At 45.3% G+C, this 27627-nt stretch overlaps 1 protein-coding gene across 13 annotated transcripts in view; it reads right to left on the bottom strand.

Moving 5' to 3' along the window:
• DCTN1 (dynactin subunit 1) overlaps positions 1-27627 on the bottom strand; it is a 134637-nt gene that overhangs the window by 61336 nt on the left and 45674 nt on the right. For all 13 annotated transcript variants that reach the window (XM_030563940.1, XM_030563941.1, XM_030563942.1 and 10 more), the window contains 2 exons: positions 12101-12179; positions 7357-7388 (listed from right to left, as the gene is read on the bottom strand). In XM_030563940.1, coding sequence (XP_030419800.1) covers positions 7357-7388; positions 12101-12179 — 111 coding nt within the window. The remainder of the gene's footprint in view (positions 1-7356; positions 7389-12100; positions 12180-27627) is intronic.

The raw sequence follows: 27627 nt of genomic DNA, 5'->3' as shown, positions 1-27627 counted from the left end.
TTCAGAGGATGATGCAAGAAAAACCCAAGTGAGCCACCATGGAATAACCCAGTGGTTCTCAAATTGTGGGTCGTGACCCCATTTTAGTGGGGTCACCAGGGCTGGCTTAGACTTGCTGAGGTCCAGGGCTGAAGATGAAGCCTGAGCCCCACCACCTGTGTGACATGGCTTCGGTTACAGGCCCACTGCCTGGTGCTGAAGCCCTTGGGCTTAAGTTTTGCCTTCGCCTCCTAGCCCTCATGGGGCAGTGGGGCTTGGCCTTTGGCCCCTCCATCCTGGGCCGTGGGCTTTGGGGTCGTGTAGTAATTTTTGTTGTCAGAAGGCGGTCGCGGTGCGCTGAGGTCTGAGAATCCCTGTAATAGCCTGTCTCTTGGGGAAGTTTTCCCCAACCTCAGCAGTGAGTGTTTGGCTTGTGTTATGAAGATGTACAAAACCTGTGCAGCCTGGCTAATGTAATAGTGAATGTCCTGAGCACCCACATAAATACCGAGCCTTTGACTGGTGTGGTCAGACTGTCCAAAGTCTCCGAAGGGTTAAAACGTGGCATCTATGCCTCTCCTCCAATTTTCTGTTGGCTCAGGAAACACACTTTAAACTAGGTTTGAGGGGGGCAGGTGACCAAAGCCCACAGGTAAGTCAAGAACCTGGAGACCTGGGAGAAGAGTCAGAATTTGGAGGGGGAAGACGGGCTGTTATAGCAGGGATAAAGGAGAGAAGACAAAACTGGGGCGGAGTGGGGGGAATCAAATCAGTATCTTAGATGTCTGTATATGAAGGCAAGAAGCATGGGGATTAAGCAGGAAGAACTCGAAATACTAACAAATAAAAACAACTATGAGGGAGAAACAGTAACAGGAAACTTGGAAATGGCAGAGATGCTGAATGACTTCTTTGTTTCAGCCTTCACCGAGAAGTCTGAAGGAATGCCTAACATAGTGAATGCTAATGGGAAGAAGGAAGGTTTAGAAGATATATAAAAAAGAACAAGTTAAAAATCATTTACAAAGGTTAGATGCCTGCAAGTCACCAGGGCCTGATGAAATGCATCCTAGAATACTCAAGGAGTTAATAGAGGAGGTATCTGAGCCTCTAGCTACTATCTTTGGAAAATCATGGGAGACGGAAGAGATTCCAGAAGACTGGAAAAGGGCAAATATAGTGCCCATCTATAAAAACCCAGGAAACTACAGACGAGTTAGTTCAACTTCTGTGCCAGGGAAGATAATGGAGCAAGTAATTAAGGAAATCAACTGCAAACATTTGGAAGGTGGAAAAGTGATAGGGAATAGCCAGCATGGATTTGTAAAGAACAAATCGTGTCAAACCAATCTGATAGCTTTCTTTGATAGGATAACGAGTCTTGTGGATAAGGGAGAAGTGGTGGATGTTGTATACCTAGACTTTAGTAAGCCATTTGATGCTGTCTCGCATGATATTCTTATCACTAAACTAGGCAAATATAACTTAGATGGGGCTACTATAAGGTGGGTGCATAACTGGCTGGATAACCGTACTCAGAGAGTAGTTATTAACCGTTCCCAATCCTGCTGGAAAAGTATAACAAGTGAGGTTCTGCAGGGGTCTGTTTTGGGACTGGCTCTGCTCAATATCTTCATCAACGACTTAGATATCGGCATAAGTTTGCAGATATACCAAACTGGGAGGGACTGGAGAAATGCTCTGAGGTAAACAGGATGAAGTTTAATAAAGACAAATCCAAAGTGCTCCACTTAGGAAGGAACAATCAGTTTCACACATACAGAATGGGAAGAGACTGTCTAGAAAGGAGTATGGCAGAAAGGGATCTAGGGGTTATAGTGGACCACAAGCCAAATATGAGTCAGTGTGATGCTGTTGCAAAAAAGCAAACATGATTCTGGGATGCATTAAGAGGTGTGTTGTGAGCAAGACAACAGAAGCCATCCTTCCGCTTTACTCTGCGCTGGTCGGGCCTCAACTGGAGTATTGTGTCCAGTTCTGGGCACCGCATTTCAAGAAAGATGTGGAGAAATTGGAGAAGGTCCAGAGAAGAGCAACAAGAATGATTAAAGGTCTTGAGAACATGACCTATGAAGGAAGGCTGAAGGAATTGGGTTTGTTTAGTTTGGAAAAGAGAAGACTGAGAGGGGACATGATAGCAGTTTTCAGGTATCTAAAAGGGTGTCATCAGGAGGAGGGAGAAAACTTGTTCACCTTAGCCTCTAATGACAGAACAAGAAGCAATGGGCTTAAACTGCAGCAAGGGAGGTTTAAGTTTAAGTTGGACATTAGGAAAAAGTTCCTAACTGTCAGGGTGGTTAAACATTGGAATAAACTGCCTAGGGAGGTTGTGGAATCTCCAGCTCTGGAAATATTTAAGAGTAGATTAGATAAATGTCTATCCGGGATGGTCTAGACAGTATTTGGTCCTGCCATGAGGGCAGGGGACTGGACTCGATGACCTCTCGAGGTCCCTTCCAGTCCTAGAGTCTATGAATCTATAACTGACATCACAGAGACCTGGTGGGATAATACACATGACAGGAATATTGGTATAGAAGGCTACAGTTTGCTCAGGAAGGACCAGCAGGGAAAAAAGGGAGGAGATTTTGCCTTAGATATTAAAAATGTACACACGTGGACTGGAGGTTGAGATGGAAATAAGAGACAGACTTGTTGAAAGTCTCTGGATAAGGATAAAAAGGATAAAAAACAAGGGTGATATAATGGCAAAGGTCTCCTACAGACCACCTAACCAGGAAGAAGAGGTGGATGAGGCTTTTTTTTAAAAACACCTAACAAAATCATCCAAAGCTTAGGACTTGGTGGTGATGGGGGACTTCAACTACCCAGACATCTGTTGGGTAAACAACACAGCAGGGCACAGATTATCCAATATATTCTTCAAATGTATTGGAGACATTTTTTATTTCAGAAGGTGGAGACAGCTACCAGGGGAGAGGCTGTGCTAGATTTGATTTGGACAAACGGAGGAACTGGTTGAGAATGTGAAAGTGAAAGGCAGCTTGGTGAAAGTGATCATGAAATGGCAGAGTTAATGATTCTAAGGGATGGCAGAAGGGAGAACAGTACTGTGAAGACAATGGGAAAGCAGTGGATGTGTTATTCCTTGACATTAGCAAAGCTTTAGATATGGTCTCCACGGTATTCTTGCCGGCAAGTTAAAGAAGTATGGGCTGGATGAATGGACTATAAGGTGGATAGAAAGCTGGCTAGATCGTCAGGCTCAATGGATAGTGATCAATGGCTCCATGTCTAGCTGGCAGCTGGTTTCAAGTGGAGTGCCCCAAGGGTTGGTCCTGGGGCCAGTTTTGTTCAATATCGTCATTAATGATCTGAAGGATGGCATGGACTGCACTCTCAGCAAGTTTGCAGATGACACTAAGCTGGGAGGAGTGGTAGATACACTGGAGGGTAGGGATAAGATACAGAGGGACCTAGACAAATTAGAGAATTTGGCTAAAAGAAATCTGATGAGGTTCAACAAGAACAAGTGCAGAGTCCCGCACTTAGGACGGAAGAATCCCATTCACTGCTACAGACTAGGGACCGAATGGCTAGGCAGCAGTTCTGCAGAAAAGAATCTAGAGGTTACAGTGGACAAGAAGCTGGATATGAGTTAACAGTGTGCCCTTGCTGCAAGAAGGCTAACGGTATTTGGGGCTGTATAAGTAGGGGCATTGCCAGCAGATCGAGGAACGTGATAATTCCCCTCTATTCGACATTGGTGAGGCCTCATCTGGAGTACTGTGTCCAGTTTTGGGCCCCACACTATAAGAAGGATGTGGAAAAATTGGAGAGAGTCCAGCGGAGGGCAACAAAAATGATTAGGGGGCTGGAGCACATGACTTATGAGGAGAGGCTGAGGGAACTGGGATTGTTTAGTCTGCAGAAGAGAAGAGTGAGGGGGGATTTGATAGCTGCTTTCAACTACCTGAAGGGGGTTCCAAAAAGGATGGAGCTTGGCTGTTCTCAGTGGTGGCAGATGACAGAACAAGGAGCAATGGTCTCAAGTTGCAGCGGGGGAGGTCTAGGTTGGATATTAGGAAACACTATTTCACTAGGAGGATGGTGAAGCACTGGAATGGGTTCCCTAGGGAGGTGGTGGAAACTCCTTCCTTAGAGGTTTTTACGGTCAGGCTTGACAAAGCCTTGGCTGGGATGATTTAGTTGGGGTTGGTCCTGCTTTGATCAGGGGATTGGACTAGATACCTCCTGAGGTCCCTTCCAACCCTGATATTCTAAGATGTTATGATTCTATGATTTCAGGAAGGCTACTTTAGCAAACGCAGGGAGTTGGTAAGTAAGATTCCATGGGAAGCAAGTCTAAGGGGAAAAACAACTGAAGACAGTTGGCTATTTTTCAGAGAGACATTATTAAGGGTACAAAAGCAAACTATCCCTCTGTGTAGGAAAATAGGAAGTATGGCAAGAAACTACCCTGGCTTACCTGGGAGATCTTCAATGATCTGAAAAACAAAATAGAATCCTACAAAAAGTGGAAACCAGGTCAAATTACGAAGGATGAATATAAACAAACAACACAAGTATGTAGGGACAAAATTAGAAAGACCAAGGCACAAAATGAGATCAAACTAGCTAGACACACAAAGGGTAACAAGAAAACATTCTACAAATACATTCAATGCAAGAGGAAGACCAAGGACAGGGTAAGCCCATTACTTAATGAGGGGAAAATACTTACAGAACATGTGGAAATGGCAGAAGTGCTTAATGACTTGTTTGTTTAGTTTTTCACCAAGAAAATTGGTGGTGATTGATGTCTAACACAGTGAATGCCAGTTAAAATGAGGTAGGATCAGAAGAGGCTAAAATACGGAAAGAACAAGTTACTTGGACAAGTTCAATGTCTTCAAGTGACCAGGGCCTGATGAAATGCATCCTAGAATACTCAAGGAGCCGACTGAGGAGATATCTGAGCTATTAGCGATTATCTTTGAGAAGTTGTGGACGATGGAAGAGATTCCAGAAGACTGGAAAAGGGCAAATCTAGTGCCCATCTATAAAAAGGGAAATAAGGATAACCTGGGGAATTACAGCAAAGAATCCTGTGGCACCTTATACACTAACCGATGTTTTGGAGCATGAGCTTTCGTGGGTGAATACCCACTTCGTCAGATGCATGAAGAAATGGGTATTCACCCACGAAAGCTCATGCTCCAAAACATCGGTTAGTCTATAAGGTGCCACAGGATTCTTTGCTGCTTTTACAGATCCAGACTAACACGGCTACCCCTCTGATACTGGGGAATTACAGATCAGTCAGCTTAACTTCTGTATTCAGAAACATAACGGAGCAAAGAATTAAGCAATCAATTTGCAAACATGTAGAAGATAATAAGGTGATAAGTAACAGTCAGCATGGATTTGTCAAGAACAAATCGTGTCAAACTAACCTCGTAGCTTTCTTTGACATGGTAACAAGCCTTGTCGATACGGGGGAAGTGGTAGACGTGGTATATCTTGATTTTAGTAAAGCTTTTGATATGGTCTCGCGTGACCATCCCATAAATAAACTAGGGAAATGAAACCTAGATGGAGCTACTATAAGGTGGGTGCAAAACTGGTTGGAAAATCGTTCCCAGAGAGTAGTTATCAGTGGTTCACGGTCATGCTGGAAGGGCATAAGTGGGGTTCCGCAGGGATTAGTTCTGGGTCTGGTTCTGTTCAATATCTTCATCAATGATTTAGATAATGGCATAGAGAGTAGACGCATAAAGTTTGTGGATGATACTAAGCTAGGCGGGGTTGCAAGTGTTTTGGAGGATAGAATTAAAATTCAAAATGATCTGGACAAACTGGAGAAATGGTCTGAAGTAAATAGGATGAAATTCAATAAAAGGACAAATGCAAAGTGCTCCACTTAGGCAGGAACAATCAGTTGCACACATACAAAATGGAAACGACTGCCTAGGAAGGAGTACTGAGGAAAGGGATCTAGGGGTTATAGTGGATCACAACTAAATATGAGTCAACAGTGTAATGCTGTTTTAAAAAAAGCAAACATAATTCTGGGATGCATTAACAGGTGTGTTGTAAACAAGACACGAGAAGTCATTCTTCCGCTTTACTCTGCGCTGATTAAGCCTCAACTGGAGTAGTGTGTCCAGTTCTGGGCACCACATTTCAGGAAGGAGGTGGACAAATTGCAGAGCCCAGAGAACAGCAACAAAAAATGATGAAAGGTCTAGAAAACATGAACTCTGAGGGAAGACAGAAAAAATTAGGTTTGTTCAGTCTGGAAAAGAGAAAACGGAGCAGGGACACAAAAACAGTTTTCAAGTATGTAAACGGTTGTTACAAGGAGGAGGAAGAAAAATTGTTTTTCCTAACCTCTGAGGATAGGACAAGAAGCAAAGGGCTTAAATTGCAGCAAGGGAGGTTTAGGCTGGACATTAGGAAAAACTTCTTAACTGTTAGGGTGGTTAAGCACTGGAATAAATTGCCTCTGTGGAATCTCCATCACTGGAGATATTTAACAGCAGGTTAGACAAACAACTGTCAGGGATGGTCTAGATAATTAGTCCTGCCACGAGTGCAGGGGACTGGACTAGATGACCTCTTGAGGTCCGTTCCAGTTCTGTGACTGGACACTCAGACACAGTAACGGGCACCCATGTAGGCCTTGTACGAGCCACCAGGACTCCTGGACAAAGATAAGTAGAGCAGTATATATAAAGCTTAACTGGAAACTAGGCACATACCAGGAAACCCAACAGATTTTCAGCAGAAAAGGTGAATTTAAAATATGCTGTTAAAGAGAGAGAGAGTTACTTCCTTCTCTGAAATGTAGGGTCATTTGGAGGGAAATCGCAATTTTACTGCTGGAGAGCATTCAAGGGCAGGCTCTGCAATACTGAATCAAACGAAGAATGACCCCCCCACCCCAAAACAACAGACTGTTCACTTCCCTCCCACCAGTGTGAGCCCCCTGTGAGAGGGCTGTTTGTAACAAACCGAAAAGGTTTCTGGTCATTTGGAATAAAGCTATTTTTTATTTGCCTTGCTCCTGACTGACCCCAGGCGAATCCCTTGTGGAACACCCGGATAACACAAAAGCTAGACTTTCCTCACCAGCCATTTTATTCGGGGTTTTCCTTTTTTGCCCCCTTTAATCTGCAATGTTCACTGGTTGAAATCCTGGCCCTGCCGTGTGCACATGCGCTTGTTCTGAGAGACAGACGTTTGGTTACACTCTGGAAAGGCAGGAAGAGCTAATGCTGGGAATTCAGCAGATTAGCATGCACAAACCTTCCCCTCCCAAAAGCCAACACATTGACGTGAAGGAATGAGTTTCTCCAAACAAGCGGCAGGGTCTCACGCTGAAGTACTCACCAATTTGCTGGCTTTGGCAGCTTCCGAAGATTCTGGAAATAAAACAGAAAAACCAAGAACCATGAGCTGTTTGTGACAGGTACCACACAGGGCTCTTGGCACATGAGCAGCAGGGCAGAGGGGGAGTCCCCACTCACTCTCCGGAATCCTGTGTGTCACTATGAGAGTTGAGCCCAAGGTCTAGGTCTAGGTCTAGCTGAAGGATCCCTAGATGTGTCTCTAGGAGGAGGAATGAAAAGTCTGGGGAGAAGGAAGGTCACAGTGCATTGAAGTGAGCAGGCATGCTGAATTAGAAGGCCTCTTCTGGTCCTGCTCTGAGCAGGGGGTACCTCCTGAGATCTCTTCCAACCCTCATCTTCTATGATTCAAGGAATATCAACTACACCTCTATCCCGATATAACGCCACCTGATACAACACACATTCAGATATAACGCGGTAAAGCAGCGCTCCGGGGGGGGGAAGGGGGGTTGCGCACTCTGGCGGATCAAAGCAAGTTCTATATAATGAGGTTTCACCTATAACGCAGTTAGATATTTTGGCTCCCAAGGACAGCGTTATATCGGGGTAGAGGTGTATTTCAAAATATAACAACAAGCCCATGACATCTATCCTTGCCTATGGTTAGATGACTGCAAGATTTCAGAGAGCTTTGGATCATCTCAAGCCTAAAAAGCCCCTTTTTCAGGAACACGCAAGTAGAGACATGTGACCGTGTCTCCACCAATTAGATTCCATCTGGTAATCAAAGGTGATTTTATATATATCCATAAAATAGGGCCAGCTAAAGGCATCTCAGGCCTGTAACATCGCTTGGTAAACTAAAATATGTTTCTATAGTTAGTCATGTGAAATTCTCCACATGACTAACTTATGAGCACCAGTCAGATATCTTACTGAGCACAAGGAAAGTTAGGCATTTAACCAGCTACATGAGTGCAAATAAAATTAAGTGCATAGAAGAGACCAGCTGTATGAGGCAACTTCTTGCCTTCTGAGCTCCTCTCATAGACGTTAAGGTCAGAAGGGACCATTATGATCATTTACTCTGACCTCCTGCACAACGCAGGCCACAGAATCTCACCCACCCACTCCTGTAACAAACCCCTAACTTATGTCTGAGTTATTGAAGTCCTCAAATCGTGGTTTAAAGATTTCAAGGTGCAGAGAATCCTCCAGCAAGTGACTCGTGCCCCATGTTGCAGAGGAAGGCGAAAAACCTCCAGGGCCTCTGCCAATCTGCCCTGGAGGAAAATTCCTTCCCAACCCCAAATATGGTAATCAGCTAAACCCTGAGCATGTGGGCAAGACTCACCAGCCAGCACTCAGGAAAGAATTCTCTGCAATAACTCAGATCCCATCCCATCTAACATCCCATCACAGGCCACTGGGCATATTTACCACTAGTAGTCAAAGACAAATTAATTGCCAAAATTAGGCTATCCCATCACACCATCCTCGTCATAAACTTATCAAGCTTAATCTTGAAGCCAGCTATGTCTTTTGCCCCCACTACTCCCCTTGGAAGGCTGTTCCAGAACTTCACTCCTCTGATGGTTAGAAACCTTCATCTAATTTCAAGTGTAAACTTCCTAGAGTCCAGTTTATATCCATTTGTTCTTGTGTCTACATTGGTACTGATCTTAAATAATTCCTCTCCCTCCCTGATATTTATCCTTCTGATATATTTATAGAGGGCAAATCACATCTCCCCTCAGCCTTCTTTTGGTTAGGCTAAACAAGCTCTTTGAGTCTCCTTTCATAAGGCAGATTTTCCGTTCCTCGGATCATCCTAGTAGCCCTTCTCAGTACCTGTTCCAGTTTGAATTCATCCTTCTTAAACATGGGAGACCAGAACTGCACACTGTATTCCAGATAAGGTCTCACCAGTGCCTTGTATAACGGTACTAACACCTCCTTATCTCTACTGGAAATACCTCGCCTGATGCATCCCAAGACCACATTAGCTTTTTTAATGGCCATATCACATTGGCAGCTCATAGGCATCCTGTGATCAACCAAGACTCAGAAGGTACCTCCGAATTTCAAGTAGGTTTCTCCTCCACCTTTGTTAAATGACCATCTATGTTCAGCAACCAATGCTTGTCGATCCCTCAAGAGAGGCTGCTCTATACTTGATTTGCATACGCATGTAAGTTGCACACTCAACTGTATCTGTGCAGTTGCCTGAGTTTAACCTTGAAGATCTAGATTACAATGTAATGCATGGAGAGACTTAACGCTTCGGGGCTGTGATCCTGTCAGGGCTCCAACTAATTAGGGTCAGGCTTTCTCACTACTAGAATGGGAGCCTGCCCAGGAGAATCCAATAGACTGCAGCATATGTTGACTATTCTCTAGCTGGCATTCTTCCTGGAATGATTACGTTAAAGCCCCATAAATTGTCATGAGGGGTTGTGTCGGTCGTAGTTGGCCAGGTGCTCTGTTTGCACTTTCCTCTATAAAACAGCAAATAGAGCTCCTGACCAACTCTGACAATCAAGGGTGTCCTGGCATTTAAATGAACAGGTGCAAACGCTAGAGTTTGGGCTAAAATTCAATCCTACATAAAGGGCATTTTCACTTGAATTCAGGATTTTTCTTCACCTCCTGTCCTGAACTGTTTGTATCTTTGATGTATGCTGTTGAACAGCTGCTGCATTTCACTCCAGAGACAGCTATAGTTTAGTGGTGAGCAAAGTGATTCCCGTGTACAGGTGTGCGTAGGCATGATCAAAATGTACATTTTAGCATACAACCGGGAGTTAAGTGCAGAAGTTGTGTACACCAAGCACAAGAGGAGGATTTGTTTGGGTAAATTTCATCCTTTGTTTTGGTCTTGGATATTTGATGGGTCCGATATTGTGGATTGCACCATGATAGCTGTTTGTATGTCATTCATTGTGAGTAGCACTCTGTTCGCGTGTGTGTAATAATGTGAATTGAGGCATCAGCTGCCCAGATAATAGACACTATAGAAGCAGCTCATAAATCAAAGACCCCAACCATCTCCACTGTGCTTCTTACACCTTTATTCCTTTTAACAGAGAAGGTGCTAGATTTATGCGAATTGAAATCTCTGCATCATATACTGCAGAGGCAGAGACTGCAGCAGACGCTGCTGTTTCTATGGAAACTCCCTGGCATGGAGCCACACTTCATGTGTCTGCATTTTGCTTCTCCAAAGAGCACTGCAGCTGACCCTGTGTGCTTTGACCCCTTCCTCATTCTTCTTGGTCTCCCACCATCACCTCCACCAGCCAGATCCACAGCTCACAGGTTTGAGCAACTCATCTCAAACACCCCTGTCTTATCCCTCTGACCCAGCCAGTGACTGCTCCTCACCATTCACTTCACCCTCTCTGAACTAGTATCTGCAGAGAGTGTGTGTGTTCGGTCCTCATGCTCTCTCATTTTCTGAGGCAATTTCCCAGATCCCTCTGTCAATATCCACCACTCTAGCCTCTCTGGCTCTTCATGAGCTCTTCTCCCCCAACCTCTTACTTCTTCACACAGCACCCGCTGGGATGCCACAAGGTACAAGAGTCCAGCTACCAGGGCTGGAGAAAGCAGGGCAAACTGGAGCTCACTCTCCACCAGGAGGCAGGCAAAGTCCAACTCTCAACCTACAAGCCCTTCTCCAGAATCTCTCTCAAATTTGGAGCTTCAGAGGGATCTATCAAAGCTACACAGCTGGGCAGCACAATGGCAGGTGAGGTTCAGGGCAAGGTACTGCACATGGGAAAATACTACCTGAACTGCCTGGACACTCTGCTACACTTGACTGAAAACCCAGCACTTAGGAAGGAGACCTGGAGATCGCTGTAAGCAGTTCGGCGAGATCCACTCCTCAGTGTGAAGCAGCAAACAAAACATTAGGAACAGGGTGAGCAAACACTGATGCTATTATAACACCACTGGCTAACTCGGGGGTGCTCTCCCCTGGATACTATGTTCAATTCTAGTCACCTCCTCAATAGGCGGCTGGGAGGGGGGAGGAGAACGAAGGGCATTGGGGGTTAATAGAGGCCTAGAAAGACTTCCATGTGAGAAGAGACTGAACGTTAGGGACTATTTCCAGAGGAGACAGAAATGGGATGACAGACTCATCATACAGGGACAAACAGAGGCCTAATGACATTAAAAGGCAGCAACATTTAAGAAAACAAGCTGCCACCCACTGCCCAGCCCCCTTACCACTAGAGGCTAGTTCCGGACCATTTCACTTAGACCACCTTTCCCCAGGCAGTATGGACATGCTTCTTGCCTCATTTACTGATCGCCCACCAACATTCTACCTGAGATCAAGGTGGTGTGGATTTTAATACCACTGAACGCTCAAGGATGTGAGGAAGAAACCAGTGATGTTCTCGCAACCCTGGACTTGAATCCTAACCTTACCTGCATGATGGCAAACTTGACAGCAGCCTCCCATCAACTTCAGAGGGCTCTGGATCCAGCCCTTAGTGGGGCTCCTGGGTGGCCTTTAAAGCCTTTCCCTGGGTGCTTGTTGAGAGGCACTTGGAACGCTAAACTGAAGGAGCAGTGCACCAGGAAGTGCTATGCTTGCATCTCCACATGCCCCAGCAGAGGCTCCCCTCTGGCAGGAGGAAAGGTAGAAGGGATGGGTGAAGATTTCCCCGAGAGCTCCGATTCTAGACAATGCTGGATGTCTGACATATGGATCCCTCTTGGCTGGAATGAAGGGGAGATAAGGATGCATAAGACAGACGAGTGGACCATACCTCTTTTGGGGACCTTGGAGGAAGAAGATTCTGGGGTTTCTGGAGATGTTGTATCTGCTCCATCTTCAAAAATCTGGATCTGAATAAATGGAACCAATTCAATGTTACCAGCGAGGAGTGGCATGAACACACAGCAGCCCCATTCTGGAGTTGGGGCTTTTATACAACAGACTCCACTTCGTGCTGATTTTTAATCTCATTTCTTGGTGTTCCTCCCTCCCCAGCTCCCTGAAAACTTACATTTAAAACTGATTTGAAACCCATTGTGGATTTGAGGACCCACTTGCCCAGGCAGTCTAAGCAGTTTACAGGTCGCTATCTACTTCTGTCCAAGCCAAGATGATGACTTTTGGTCTGTGGATCAGTTTGAATTTCTGACAGATAAAAAAAAATCCTGGCTTCTCCTTAAGTATATTTTATCTGATCTGAACAGAATTGTAAAGACTCCCACATTCTTCAGTAAGAAAAGCTGCTTTTCTCCACGATGTAGCAATCTGTGAGGTCTCAGACCTCCAATACAATCAACACAGGGGTCCTAGTGAAAGCTGCCATGCTCTCAGGGAAATCCCAGCACTTGAAAGCAGACACAGTCTTAGGTTTCGGGCAATGTTACGAAATCTAAAGCACGGGTGACCTAGGGGGGTCTTTTTAAACAAACAATCTTTTTTGGCCAGGCTCCTGACTGACAAATAATGGAAGACAGGAGGAGGTTTGCTAACAAGCAGGCAACTCTGCTGTAGCCTGCCAGTCTGTAAGTGGTTCCTATGAAGGTAAGGTGCCCAGGACACCACATACACACTTCTTAAACAAGCAGGAAGAGGCATTTTAATGAGACATTCTGCCAGTGGCTCTCCACCTTTCCAAACAGACTACTGTACCCTTTGCAGGAGTCTGATTTGTCTTATAGACTCAGACTCTAGGACTGGAAGGGACCTCGAGAGGTCATCGAGTCCAGTCCCCTGCCCTCATGGCAGGACCAAATACTGTCTAGACCATCCCTAACAGACATTTATCTAACCTACTCTTAAATATCTCCAGAGATGGAGATTCCACAACCTCCCTAGGCAATTTATTCCAGTGTTTAACTACCCTGACAGTTAGGAACTTTTTCCTAATGTCCAAACTAAATCTCCCTTGCTGCAGTTTAAGCCCATTGCTTCTTGTTCTATCATTGGAGGCTAAGGTGAACAAGTTTTCTCCCTCCTCCTGATGACACCCTCTTAGATACCTGAAAACTGCTATCAGGTCCCCTCTCAGTCTTCTCTTTTCCAAACTAAACAAACCCAATTCCTTCAGCCTTCCTTCATAGGTCATGTTCTCAAGACCTTTAATCATTCTTGTTGCTCTTCTCTGGACCCTCTCCAATTTCTCCACATCTTTCTTGAAATGTGGTGCCCAGAACTGGACACAATACTCCAGTTGAGGCCTAACCAGCGCAGAGTAAAGCGGAAGAATGACTTCTCGTGTCTTGTTTACAACACACCTGTTAATGCATCCCAGAATCATGTTTGCTTTTTTTGCAACAGTATCACACTGTTGACTCATATTAAGCTTGTGGTCTACTATGACCCCTAGATCTCTTTCTGCCATACTCCTTCCTAGACAGTCTCTTCCCATTCTGTATGTGTGAAACTGATTGTTCCTTCCTAGGTGGAGCACTTTGCATTTATCTTTATTGAACTTCATCCTGTTTACCTCAGACCATTTCTCCAATTTGTCCAGATCATTTTGAATTTTGACCCTGTCCTCCAAAGCAGTTGCAATCCCTCCCAGTTTGGTATCGTCCGCAAACTTAATAAGCGTACTTTCTATGCCAACATCCAAATCGTTGATGAAGATATTGAACAGAACCGGTCCCAAAACAGACCCCTGCGGAACCCCACTTGTTATACCTTTCCAGCAGGATTGAGAGCCATTAACAACTACTCTCTGAGTACGGTTATCCAGCCAGTTATGCACCCACCTTATAGTAGCCCCATCTAAATTGTACTTTCCTAGCTTATCTATAAGAATATCATGCAAGACTGTATCAAATGCCTTACTAAAGTCTAGGTATATCACATCCACCGCTTCTCCCTTATCCACAAGGCTCGTTATCCTATCAAAGAACGCTATCAGATTAGTTTGACACGATTTGTTCTTTACAAATCCATGCTGGCTATTCCCTATCACCTTACCACCTTCCAAGTGTTTGCAGATGATTTCTTTAATTACCTGCTCCATTATCTTCCCTGGCACAGAAGTTAAACTAACTGGTCTGTAGTTTCCTGGGTTGTTTTTATTTCCCTTTTTATAGATGGGCACTATATTTGCCCTCTTCCAGTCTTCTGGAATCTCCCCCGTCTCCCATGATTTCCCAAAGATAATAGCTAGAGGCTCAGATACTTCTTCTATTAACTCCTTGAGTATTCTAGGATGCATTTCATCAGGCCCTGGTGACTTGCAGGCATCTAACTTTTCTAAGTGATTTTTTACTTGCTCTTTTTTTATTTTCTCTTCTAAACCTGCCCTCTTCCCGTAAGCATTCACTATACTAGACATTTCTTCAGACTTCTCAGTGAAGACCGAAACAAAGAAGTCATTAAGCACCTCTGCCATTTCCAAGTCTCCCGTTACTGTTTCCCCCTCCTCACTGAGCAGTGGGCCTACCCTGTCCTTAGTCTTCCTCTTGCTTCTAATGTATTGATAAAAAGTCTTCTTGTTTCCCTTTATTCCCATAGCTAGTTTGAGCTCATTTTGTGCCTTTGCCTTTCTAATCTTGCCTCTGCATTCCTGTGTTATTTGCCTATATTCGTCCTTCGTGATCTGACCTAGTTTCCATTTTTTATATGACGCCTTTTTATTTTGTAGGTCACGCAAGATCTCAAGGGTAAGCCAAGGTGGTCTTTTGCCACATTTTCTATCTTTCCTAATCATCGGAATAACTTGCTTTTGGGCCCTTAATAGCGTCCCTTTGAAAAACTGCCAACTTTCCTCAGTTGTTTTTCCCCTCAGTCTTGTGTATCTCAAGTTTCACCTCACTTAAAAACTACTTGCTTACAAAGTGAGACATAAAAATACAAAAGTGTCACAGCACACTAGTACTAAGAAATTGCTGACTTCAGCATTTTTACCATATAATTATAAATCAATTGGAATATAAATACTGTTCTTACATGTCAGTGTATAGTACACAGAGCAGTATAAACACGTCAGTGTCTGTGTGAAATCTGAGTTTGTACTGGCTTTCCTAGAGCTTTTTTTGTAGCCTGTTGTAAATCTAGGCAAATCTCTAGATGAGTTGATGTCCCACCAGAAGACCCCTGCGTACCCCTGGCTGAGAGCCACTGCTCTATGCTATAGAAATAATGACAACACCATCAAAGGAAGAGACAATACTCAAAGCAGCATTTAACAGAAGGTGGAAAAGGGGAGGCATCCGGCTGACAGGGCACCTCTCCAACGAAAGCCACGTGCTGCTGACCGCTTTAGGTGAGTTCTGTAAAGGGAAGGCTTTTGAGCCATCTCAGCAGTGCATAAGGGAGAACTCTTTACTCGGCTTACAGGAATCCGTCCTAGGAGGAGATTCTATAGTCTTGATAATGGGGCTGAGATCATCAAACATGAACCTAAGAATTCTAAGCACCCCTGACTCATCTGTCTAACACAGATGGAGTTAGATACACTGGGAATGGGATGACCAGCAGTGACATCAGTGTTTAGGACTGTTTTCCTACAGTTGTATTTCATCACCACCCTGATTTCAGGAGGAGACAAACAGGCACTGATCACTTAAAGGTCCCCTGGCACTTGCCGTGGAAAGATCTGAGTTCCCTCATCAATAATCACATTCGGCAGTCCTAAATTCCTCCTGCGATTTTAACTGAATACAGAATTGTCACTTCTCCCACATCACTAACAAAACCAGCTTTGCAGCGTGGCTAGAATAGAACGGAGGCTGCATTTCCGTCCCAGAGATGGGTGAAGCGACCCCAACAGTACAAGGTCTGTAAAGCACTTTGGGATCCACAGACTGTCTGTAATTAACATGAAGCAGAAAGTGAGGAATTAGAGCCATGGGGGAGGAGAGGGGGCTGTTATTTTTCAGTTTAGAAAAGCACAGTAATGTACAGGACATGGTGCTGAGACATAGCTAGGATTGCTTTGCCTAGAGCAGGGGTCGGCAACCTTTCAGATGTGCTGTGCTGAGTTTTCACTTATTCACACTAATTTAAAGTTTCGCATGCCAGTAATACATTTTAATGTTTTTAGAAGGTCTCTTTCTATAAGTCTATAATATATAATTAAACTAAACTATTGTTGTAAGGAAATTAAATAGAGGTTTTTTAAATGTTTAAGAAGCTTTATTTAAAATTAAATTAAAATGCAGAGCCCCCCGGACCGGGGGCCAGGACCCAGGCACTGTGAGTGCCACTGAAAATCAGCTCACGTGCCGCCTTCAGCACCTGTGCCATAGGTTGCCTACCCCTGGCCTAGAGCCATCAGACCTCTCCATGGCATGGGAATCAGCACTACTGTACTGGTGACAAACTCGAAGGTCTCCACCTATTATAGGAGGACTTTGATGCTTAAAATCTCTGCCCCAGTGAATGGAAATCCCAAGTATTTTAAAGCTGCCAAAATATGCGCAGGAAACACATCAGTGTAAACAACTCTCAGTGTTGACACAGTTGCGCGCAGTGCTTTGGTGAGCAGCACAGGGGAACGGATGGGAAAGGCACGTTCAGAAACGAAGAGCAGGGAAATAACAGTGGCTCTCCCTACATTGCTTCCATGTTTGGGTCTGGTACCTATAGTCTCCTGAGGCAGCTTGCCAGGATGCCAAATCTAACACACAAGTCAGCCTCTCCTCCTGCTGCTGCAGCAAACCCAAATTCCCTCCATTAACCTCCATTCGGTACTGGCTAGGAGGCACACAGTTCCAACCCAGCCCGGCCGCTCACTAGAGCTGCCTGGAAATCCTCCAGCAGAACAGTTCTGCACCAGAGACGACAGATTCACCTAAACAGAAATGTTGCAAAGACAGCAAAGAATCCTGTGGCACCGTATAGACTAACGGACGTTTTGGAGCATGAGCTTTCGTGGGTGAATGCCCACTTCGTCGGATGCATGCAGGATTCTTTGCTGCTTTTACAGATCCAGACTAACATGGCTCCCCTCTGATAGTTGCAAAGACAGTAAGATTTTGACGAAGCTCCAACAGAATCCAGACAGCCGAGTCTTCTGCCAGCTCACCCACCTAGCTCCTCGGCAGCCCATCTGGCACGCTGCCAGGCACCCTGTCCGTCTAGCCTCCTGCCTGGTGGGCTAATGGGGACCCAAGACCCCAGGAGTTTGGAAGCTGCTGTTTCCAGGTCCCCAGTTCCTCTTCAGCCCGCCAGGCAGAATTTTTTGGAAGGAAGGACTGCTAGGAAGAGATGGGATCCACCTAATATAGAGTGGGAAGAACCTCTTCGCAGGCAGGCTAACCTAGTGAGAAGGGCTTTAAACTAGGTTTGCCAGGGGGTGGTGACCTGAGCCCGGAGGTAAGTGGGATACCGGGAGGAAACACAAGGAAGAGGGTGTAACGGGGCAGCAGCCTGATTCATACTGGGAAAGAAGGGCAATCGGCTACTTATCTTAGGTGCCTGAACACAAACGCAAGAAGCCTGGGAAACAAGCAGGAAGAACTGGTCCTGGCACAGTCAAGGAACTATGATGTGACTGGAACAACAGAGAATTGGGGGGCTAGCTCACATGACTGGAGCACTGTCAAGGATGGGTATAACTGTTCAGGAAGGACAGGCAGGGCAGAAAAGGTGGAGGAGTTGCACTGTATGAAAGGGAGCAGTATGATTGCTCAGAGCTCCTGTATGAAACCGGAGAAAAGCCTGTTGAGAGTCTTTGGGTTAAGTTTAGAGCCGAGAGCAACAAGGGTGATGTTGTGGTGGGCGTCTGCTATAGACCACCAGACCAGGAGGAGGAGGAGGCAGACGAGATTTTCTTTGGACACCTAACAGAAGTTTCCAGATCACAGGTCTTGGTTCTTATGGGGACTTCATCACCATGACATCTGCTGGGAGAGTAATACAGCAGTGAACAGACAATTCAGGAAGTTTTTGGGGAGTGTTGGGGACAACTTTCTGTTGCAAGTGCTGGAGGAACCAACTAAAGGCCGTGCTCCTCTTGACCTGCTGCTCACAAACAGGAAGAGTTAGTACGGGAATTAGAAATGGGTGGCAACCTGGGCAGCAGTGACCATGAGATGGTCGAGTTCAGGATCCTGACAAAAGGAAGAAAGGAGAGCAGCAGAATACGGACCCTGGACTTCAGAAAAGCAGACTTGGACTCCCTAGGGAACTGCCAGGCAGGATCCCCTGGGAGGCTAATATGAGGGGGAAAGGAGTCCAGGAGAGCTGGCTGTATTTTAAAGAAGCCTTGTTGAGGCTGCAGGAACAAACCATTCTGATGTACAGAAAGGATAGCAAATATGGCAGCTGACCAGCTTGGCTTAACAGAGAAATCTTTGGTGAGCTTAAACACAAAAAGGAAGCTTACAAGAAGTGGAAATTTGGACAAATAACTAGGGAGAAGTTTAAAAATACTGCTTGAGCATGGAGGGGTGTAATCAGGAAGGGCAATCATAGTGTAATCACACTTAGAGTTGCAGCTAGTAACGGATGTGAAGGGTAACAAGAAGGGTTTCCACAGGTAGGTTATCAACAAGAAGACGGACAGGGTAAGTGTGAGACTCATACTGAATGGGGGAAGCAACCTAGTGACAGTTGATGTGGAAAAATCTGAAGTACTCAATGGTTTTTTTGCCTCAGTCTGCACAGACAAGGTCAGCTCCCAAACTGCTGCACTGGGCAGCACAGTGAGCAGCCCTCCGTGGTGAAAGAACAGGTTAAGGACTGTTTAGAAAAGCTGGACATGCACAAGTCCATGGGGCCAGATCTAATGCATCAGAGGGTTCAGAGGAAGTTGGCTGATGTGATTGCAGAGCCATTGGCCATGATCTCTGAAAACTTGTGACGATCGGGGGAGGTCCCAGATAATTGGAAAAAGGAAAATCTAGTGCCCACCTTTAAAAAAGGGAAGAAGGAGAATCCAGGAAACTACAGACCGGTCAGTCTCACCTCTGTCCCTGGAAAAATCATGGAGCAAGGAGCCCAGAAATTCCTGGTCGCCTCGTTCATGCAGAGGGACAAACTCTTGGCATCCAGGTGGAAGCTGCAGCATGCTGCTTTATCACAGGGCAACCACCACTGCTCCAGCCTCCATGGTTTGTTTTTTATACCTGCTTCCTTCTGGACAAGCAAAGGCATCGCTAGAGTGCACAAGCCACAGGAGAGACTTTGTAACAGTTGCCATGGTGCTGGGGATCAGCAGAGCAGCCTTGCGCCGAGGCCTGATACGGGCTCACTCTCTCTGCGTGTATCTACACTACAAGCACCACAGAGGCACAGCTGTAGCCGTGCTGGAGTGTAGACACCTGCTATAGTGATGGGCTTTCACTCCTATAGTAAACCCACTCGTAGCTTGGTCAATGGTAGATTCTTCCACTGGCCGAATGGTGTCTACACTGGAGCTTAGACGGATTTAACTAGGTCTCTCCGGAGTATGACTATTTCACACGCTGAGGTACAGAGCTAAACTGACCGACGTTATAGGCGCAGGCCAGGCCTCTGGATGAGGTTAGCACTTTCTCACAGGTTTGCTACATCACCACACTTCTACGATAGACTTTGTTTTTCCTAAAGGGATTTATCAGCTCCAAGACACTTACTGCCTGGTGTATTTAAGATCTTGGAGACTTTGTTTTTATGAACAGTCTGTTTTTGAAGCTAATGCTCCACAAACAAGTTAAAAAACTACTGCTGTGTTTTATGGATGCAGTTTCTATTTGCACTCATTTGCAAGGGAGTAAGGTTTGGGTGGTTTGTTTATTGGAGGCGAGAGCGGGGAAAGTTTATTTGGGCCTTGTATGTTCCAAGAAATAGTTTTTATCGGTTTAACAGGACTTTGGTTGCATCAATTTGATTAAAAATCTGTTTTATTAACAAAAAAATAAAACACAAAGTTAGAACGCTGCTCAGGAGAGCCTCGTTTATTGTTAACATCCCACGGTCCCACATTGCACGTAACCACACAGTAGCGATGTGGCAGTGGCTTTTGAGGGTGACTTAGAGACGAAGCATAGGGGTGAAACAACAGTTTCGTTTATAGCCGAGAACATGAGCAGGACAAGAATTCTGTTGCAAGTGCCTCTAAAAGAAGCCTGTCGCATTTTGATTTTTTTTTTTAACTGATTCTTCAAAAATTAACATTGGTGTTTTAGTGGTTGCTTTTGGTTTCAACTGAAAACTGGAATCCTAATGATAGGTGTGATCCCTTGCTTACGCATTCTAACCAGTGCACAGAACAAGTGGCAGAGAAAGCAGCATACACAGCATAGCAACACTCCTAACCCCACAATGTGCTTGCATCTTCTCTTTACACGACAAGAGACCTAACTTGCAGCAACCTCCCACTCCAGCTGACAACATTGCTATAGCAACAGAGCGGTGCTCCCTAGCAGCATCAGAAAAAATTTAATTACAGAAAACAAGGAACAAGATGTTCAGCCACCCAGACTCTCACATAGCCCCAGTTTGTGCCAACCCCCGCCCCCCACTCCCCAAAAGCAAGACAAACACAAAACTATCAATGTTCTTAACCATCTAACTGCTGGATGAGGAAAGGACTGAACAGCAGTGGGCACCTCTCTCTCCAAAGCTGTTTCTATTCATTATTACAGCTTGATTCTCCTCCTCCGCTTTCTTTCTGAGCTCTCAGGCTGGAGCCAGTCACTGAAGGGGAGCTGTGCTCCACAGAAAGGAGCTTGATAAAAAGAGAAGTGAACACTCTTACAGGGTAAGGTTCTAAGAACAGGCCAAGAAGTTATTAAGCAGCATGCTCCTATCATACAGAGCAGACATGTTAAAACTCTCATGGATTTGGAGTCCACCCTCCCCAGCTCATGGCTGCCATGCTGGATTTGCCCCTCTAAAAGGATCCAAGTCCTTGCGGCCGCTTCAGAGTTCCGCTTATAGAGGCAACGGTGTTCCCAGGCAAAGTCAAACCTGCCTCATGATTTAAAGCCAAGTTTTAAATCTGGGAAAAGGGAGGTTACTCGCCAGCCTCTGTAACACACGTGTGCTGCCTCTGCACAGTAGCGGGATGTGTCTCCTCCCTGTATAGCACACAGGTGTGCCTGGGCAGAAGCGATGCACTGCAGGTACTGAAGAGTAACTTCTTTAAAAAGGACAGCTGGTGCACCTTGCCAGAAGAGGAGGAGAGACAACAAAGGGCTGGTCTACACTGGGGGGGGGGGGGGGAATCCATCTAAGATGCGCAACTTCAGCTATGTAAATAGCGTAGCTGAAGTTGAAGTATCTTAGATCAAGTTACCTACCATACTCACAGCACGGGATCGACGTCCGTGGCTCCCCCTGTCGACTCCGCTACCGCCGTTCACATTGGTGCTGTTCCGGAATCGACAGGAGTTCATTCGGGGATCGATATATCGGGTCTCATCTAGACGTTATATTGATCCCTGAGAAATCGATCACTACCGGCCATATCGGCAGCTAGGAAAGACATGCCCAAATAATCCAAGAGGAAAGAGGCAAAAACACAGCTACAGATAGCTATCTGCTGCTCAGAATAAGTCCCTTCCACTTCCAGGAAGAACATTTTAAGAGACACATCCCTGGAACATAGCAGAATTTGTTGAACTCTCACAAAACAGGCCAGGCCAGGCCAGTAATGGTCTCTGGGATCCAAATCATTAGATGGAACAACTGCGGAGCAGGATGAAGGACGAGAGGACTTCTGACTCAGGAGAATTGGTGACACTTGTAAATGATACATAGACTCCCGTGCAAAGTCCCAGGGAAGAGTGTATCAATACTGACGGTGCAAGACAGGGCCACCAGTCTGACCTGAGCCTTGTCTGCATCTCTTCTAACCGACAGCTTGGCATAACTTAGCCCTTTGCTCCAGTCTAACAGGAATAAGAACATAAGAACGGCCATACTGGGCCAGACCAAAGGTCCATCCAGCCCAGTATTCTGTCAACCAACAGTGGCCAATGCTAGGTGTCCCAGAGGGAGTGAACCTAAGAGGTAATGATCAAGTGATCTCTCTCCTGCCATCCATCTCCATCCTCTGACAGAGAGAGGCTACAGACACCATTCTTTACCCAGCCTGGCTAATAGCCATTAATGGACTTAACCTCCATGAATTTATCTACTTCTCTTTTAAACCCTGTTATAGTCCCAGCCTTCACAACCTCCTCAGGCAAGGAGTTCCACAACTTGACTCTGCGCTGTGTGAAGAAGAATTTCGTTTTATTTGTTTTAAACCTGCTGCCCATTAATTTCATTTGGTGGCCCCTTGTTCTTGTATTAAGGAAAAGTTATTTACTTGTTCCCATATTTACTTTCTCTACACCACTCGTGATTTTATATACCTCTATCCTATCCCCCCTTAGTCTCCTCTTTTCCAAGCTGAAGAGTCCTAGCCTCTAATCTCTCCTCATAGGGGACCCGTTCCAACCTCCTGATCATTTTAGTTGCCCTTCTTTTTTTAATAATTGGAGGTATACCAATTTCCTAGAACTGGAAGGGACCTTGAAAGGTCATCAAGTCCAGCCCCCTGCCTTCACTAGCAGGACCAATTTTTGCCCCAGATCCCTAAGTGACACCCCCCTCAAGAATTGAACACACAACCCTGGGTTTAGCAGGCCAATACTGAAGCCATTGAGCTATCCCTCCCCCCTTCTCTGAACCTTTTCTAGTGCCAGTATAACTTTTTTGAGATGAGACCACATCTTTACACAGCATTCAAGATGTGGGTGGACCATGGATTTATACAAGGGCAATAATATATTCTCCTTCTTATTCTCTATCCCCTTTTTAATGATTTCTAACATCCTGTTTGCTTTTTTGACCATCCCTGCACACTGCGTGGACATCTTCAGAGAACTATCCACAATGACACCAAGCTCTTTTTCCTTCGTTGCACTGGTATTGAGTAAGCATCCATTTCTGCTCTGGATTCAACACACTTTGCATGGCTGGTTGGTGTGAAAGGATCTACCAATGGACTGTTACATTTCTTGAATACCTCTACTAACATCTGCTTAAGCAATCACTCATCCTGGTCCTGTACCCTGAAACTTTTCTTGTAAGCCAGCACATTTTCTTTCCCAGCCGAAAGAACAAGAGTACTTGTGGCACCTTAGAGACTAACAAATGTATTTGAGCATTAGCTTTCCCAGCTGAGTGAGCTAAGGGACACACCTGACAGACCAGGTACCAGTCCAGAGGGCCAGCAAAATGGCTGAGAGTGGCCATCTCCTTGCTTGATGATACTGAACATTGCTGTGATGTTGTCTGTCGGTACTGGACCAACAACTCTTTTAATCAGCGTAAGAAAGGACTTCAGAACCCACCTGATGGCTCCTACTTCCAGACCATTTACTTGCGGCTTGGCTTCCCATGTATTCCACCAACAACATACCATCACATTTTGGACGTGGGTCAGCCCAATCAGGGGCATCTGCTGAGACTCACACAGCTGGGGATGGAGGACAGAAATGAGCTGCCACTCAGCACACCCCCTTAGCTACCACAGGGCCACAAATTGAAAGTGAGGAATAACAACTGTTAATTTTTTCCTGGAGGACACTTGGAGGCAAGGAGTCAGACAACTGCTGGATTGGTTAGCCATCTCTAACCCAATCATTCTGTCACGGTGGGACTAAAGAGATTTTGCGCTGCTTGGATGCAGTGGGCTGGCCATTCCACTGAAAAACTGCACAAAGGGACCATTAAAGGTGAATGGATTAAAACGGTGTTTGCACATTGCCTAGTACAACAGGGTCTCGGTCCACGACTCGGGCTCCCAGGCACTATGATAACACTAATACTAATTTAATATTAAAAGTTAAATCCAAATTACAATCCATACATGTTTAGAGTGATATTACGCCCCACATTCTTCACAGAGATATTATTGTGATATGATTATGGCATAACTATCATGTATTTTCTGCAAGAGAGGTCATGTGCTATGTCATTGAAAAGGTTATCATTCACTGAATATGATTATCCTATTTGTATGCCTGTATCATTTCGGTATCTGAAGTTAGGAATATTGTCTATGCATCTGTTACAAATGCATTTACATATGGGGAACACCCACTAGACAGAATGTAATCAGTTTAGATGGATGGCTAGGAAGGGCCATTAGGGAAAACAATAGGACTTAGAAGATGCTAATCTGCCACTGGGGAGCCTTCCTGAGGATGCAGCAAACAGCCTCCAAGTCATGGTTGCTGTGTCCCTACAGGGACATGTGACCAAGTCACCTGGTACTGGACTCCATCTTGGATACCAGGGTTTTTCCCCTGAAAGGCGTGGGAAGTAAAGTTGAAGACAAAGGGTGCCCGCCATATACAAAAGCTATTTAACGAAGGGGAGTGACATCATCTAGGTTCTTCAATAGTCCCGGCCAAAGAAACTGCTGGAAACACCTGAGGAACAAAGACTGGGCTAGGGAAGAAGGGCTGAATTCAGATTAGAGGGATTTCTAGCCTGTGAAAGGAATACCTGGAGTTTTAAGCTGCAAGCAAGTGCAGCTTCCTCTCAAGAATCTCTGCAAACTGCCTAAAACAACATTTAGGGCGAGAATTTGCTACTCATATCCAATCTCTTCAGTATATTAAGCTTAGATTGCATTTTTGTTTATTTGCTAGGTAATCTGCTTTGGTCCGTTTGCCATCCCTTATAATCACGTAAAGTCTATGTTTCGTAGTTAATAAACTTCTTGTCTAAAACCAGTGTGTGGAAATCATAACCGGGGGCAGAAAGCTGTTGCATATCTTCCTCCACATTGAAGGAGGGGGCGAATTTCACGCGTTTACGCTGTACCGTTCTCTGCGCAGCGCAAGACGGTATCATTTTGGGTTTACGCTCCAGTGGGGGGGTGCCTTAGCAACTGGGAGGTGCCTTAGCTGAGCCTTCCCATGCAGAGCTGATCTCAGCATCTGTGCGAAGCTGGGTGCGTCCCTACCTGTATGTGTGCTGGAGGGGGCTTGCAGGCCTGTCACAGCAGTACCGTGTAAAGGGAGCCCAGGTTGCTGGGTCAGGTGGGCTCAGTGGCACCCCAGTTCCAGGCAGCACCCCAGGAGAACCCGTCACAGAGTTAATTCCTCATTCAGTTTAAAATGATGTAATTTCCTGCTTCACTTGAAGGTACCTGCCCAGCCTCCACTCTCAAGTTTTCCTTGCTACAGGCACTTAGGGTATGCCCACACTGCAAAGAAAAACCTGTGGCACCAAGTTTCAGAGCCCAGGTCAATTGACTCAGGCTCACGGGGCTCGGGCAGAACTAAAAATAGCAGTGTAGACATTTGGCCTCTAGCTACATCCCGGGCTACGAGACCCACCCCCTTGTCGAGTTTCAGAGCCCAGGCTCCAGGTCAAACGTCTACACTGTTATCTTCAGCCCCTGCAGCCTGAGCCAATTGACCTGGGCTCGGAGACTCGGAACCACAATCCTTTATTGCAGTGTATACATATCTACAATCCTGGGAGTGCGAGAAATGCAGCTCCCCACACTGTGGATTTGGTGGTTGTAACGCCATTCTCTGCCTCATGAAGAACATGGAACTCTTGGTGCAGTTCAGCATCATTTCATGATCCCATAACCTTAACCTGTTGAGACACTCCTACAGTAATCCGCAGATGAAAGATTGCTGATAGAGTAAAAATGCATTGAATGGTATAGCTAACTAGGCCCCCCTTTCTGAAGAAGACTCAGAATTTTGAGCTGCCCGGCCTTCACTCCTTAAGTGATTGAGGGACAGGAGCCGTGGCACTGCCACTCTCCCTGGAGTGAAGGAAATTCACTCCCAGGAGTGGGTGTGGAATGTCTCAATTTGTCACCTTTAACCAAGACCCCTTTTTGATTAGGGAGCTGCATACATAGAACCACAGACATGTAGGGTGGAAGGGGCCTTGAGAAACCATCAAATCCAGCCCACTGTCCTGAGCTAGGACCAAGTAAACTTGGACCACCCCGACAGGTGTTTGTCTCCAATGACCAGGATTCCACAAAGTCCTTTGAAAGCCTGCTCTAGAACTACCCTTAGAGTTAGAACTTTTTTCTAAATTTAACTTAAATCTCCCTTGCTGCAGATTAAGCCCGTTACTTCTGGTTCTGCCTCCAATGGACATAGAGAACAGCTGATCATCATCCTCTTTATAACAGCCCTTAACATATTTGAAGACTGTTAGCAGGTCCCCTTTAGTCTTCTTTTCTCAAGACCCAACATGCTTAGATTTTTTAACCTTTCCTTATAGGTCAGGTTTTCTAAACTTTTCTTATTTTTGTTGCTTTCCTCTGGACTCTCTCCAATTTGTCCACATCTTTCCTTAAGTGTGGCGTCCAATACTGGACACAGTATTCCAGTTGAGGCCTCACCAGTGCTGAACAGAGCAGGATAATTACCTCCTCGTCTTACATACAATACTGCTCTTAATACATTCCAGACTGATCTTAACCTTTTCACAACCACAGGATACTGACAACTCATTCAGTTTGTGATCCACTACAACCCCGAGACCCCTCCCAAGAGTATTATCACCTAGATGTTATTCCCCATTTTGTAGCTGTGCATTTGATTTTTTCTTCCTAAGGGCAGTATTTTGCACTTATTTTTACTGAATTTCATCTTGTTGATTTCAGACCAATATTCCATTTTGACAAGGTTGTTTTGAACTCTAATCCTCTCCTACAAAGAGCTCACAACACCTCACAGTTTGGTCTCATCTGCAAATCTTATAAGCATACTCTCCACTCTATTATCCAAATCATTAATGAAAACATTGAATAGTACCAGACACAGGCCTGATCCCTGCGGGACCCCACTAGATGAGACCTCCCCGTTTGACAGTGAACCATTGATAACTACTCTGAGTATGGTCTTTCTGTGACCTTAGCAGCCTCCCAATGCAAGAGGGCAAAGGGCTCACTGCAGAGAGTTCTGGATGCCTAACCCCACCTCATGAATACCATAACCTGCATCTAAAAGGTGTCATGTAGGATATCAATAGAAAGCTAACAACATACTGATCATTAACATTATTGTGGGGTATATGTATGGAGGACAAATGCAAAATTACAAATATGTTGGGAATTATGTCCTTAAAGTGTGTCTGCCGCGCAGGGCTGAAGTTACCCCTCCCTAACCAAAGGAATATGGCTCCGCCACCTTGAAGGTACTTCCAAAGTACATTAAGAAACAATGGGAATTCATTTACATAGAAGGTAAACAGAACCATCAAGCTAACAAGGGAAGAAGATAACTACTCAGCATCACAGCAGTGCGAGGAGATTGGCGGAACAGATCAATCTGCATTTTGGCAAACATCAGCAGTGGAAGAAACCAGCATGAAACTTCCTTCACCACAAGACTCCATGTCATCTTTCTCACA

This window comes from Gopherus evgoodei, chromosome 5 (assembly GCF_007399415.2).
Source record: "Gopherus evgoodei ecotype Sinaloan lineage chromosome 5, rGopEvg1_v1.p, whole genome shotgun sequence".
Taxonomy (NCBI): domain Eukaryota; kingdom Metazoa; phylum Chordata; order Testudines; family Testudinidae; genus Gopherus; species Gopherus evgoodei.
This window is presented reverse-complemented; position numbering and strand designations above follow the sequence as displayed.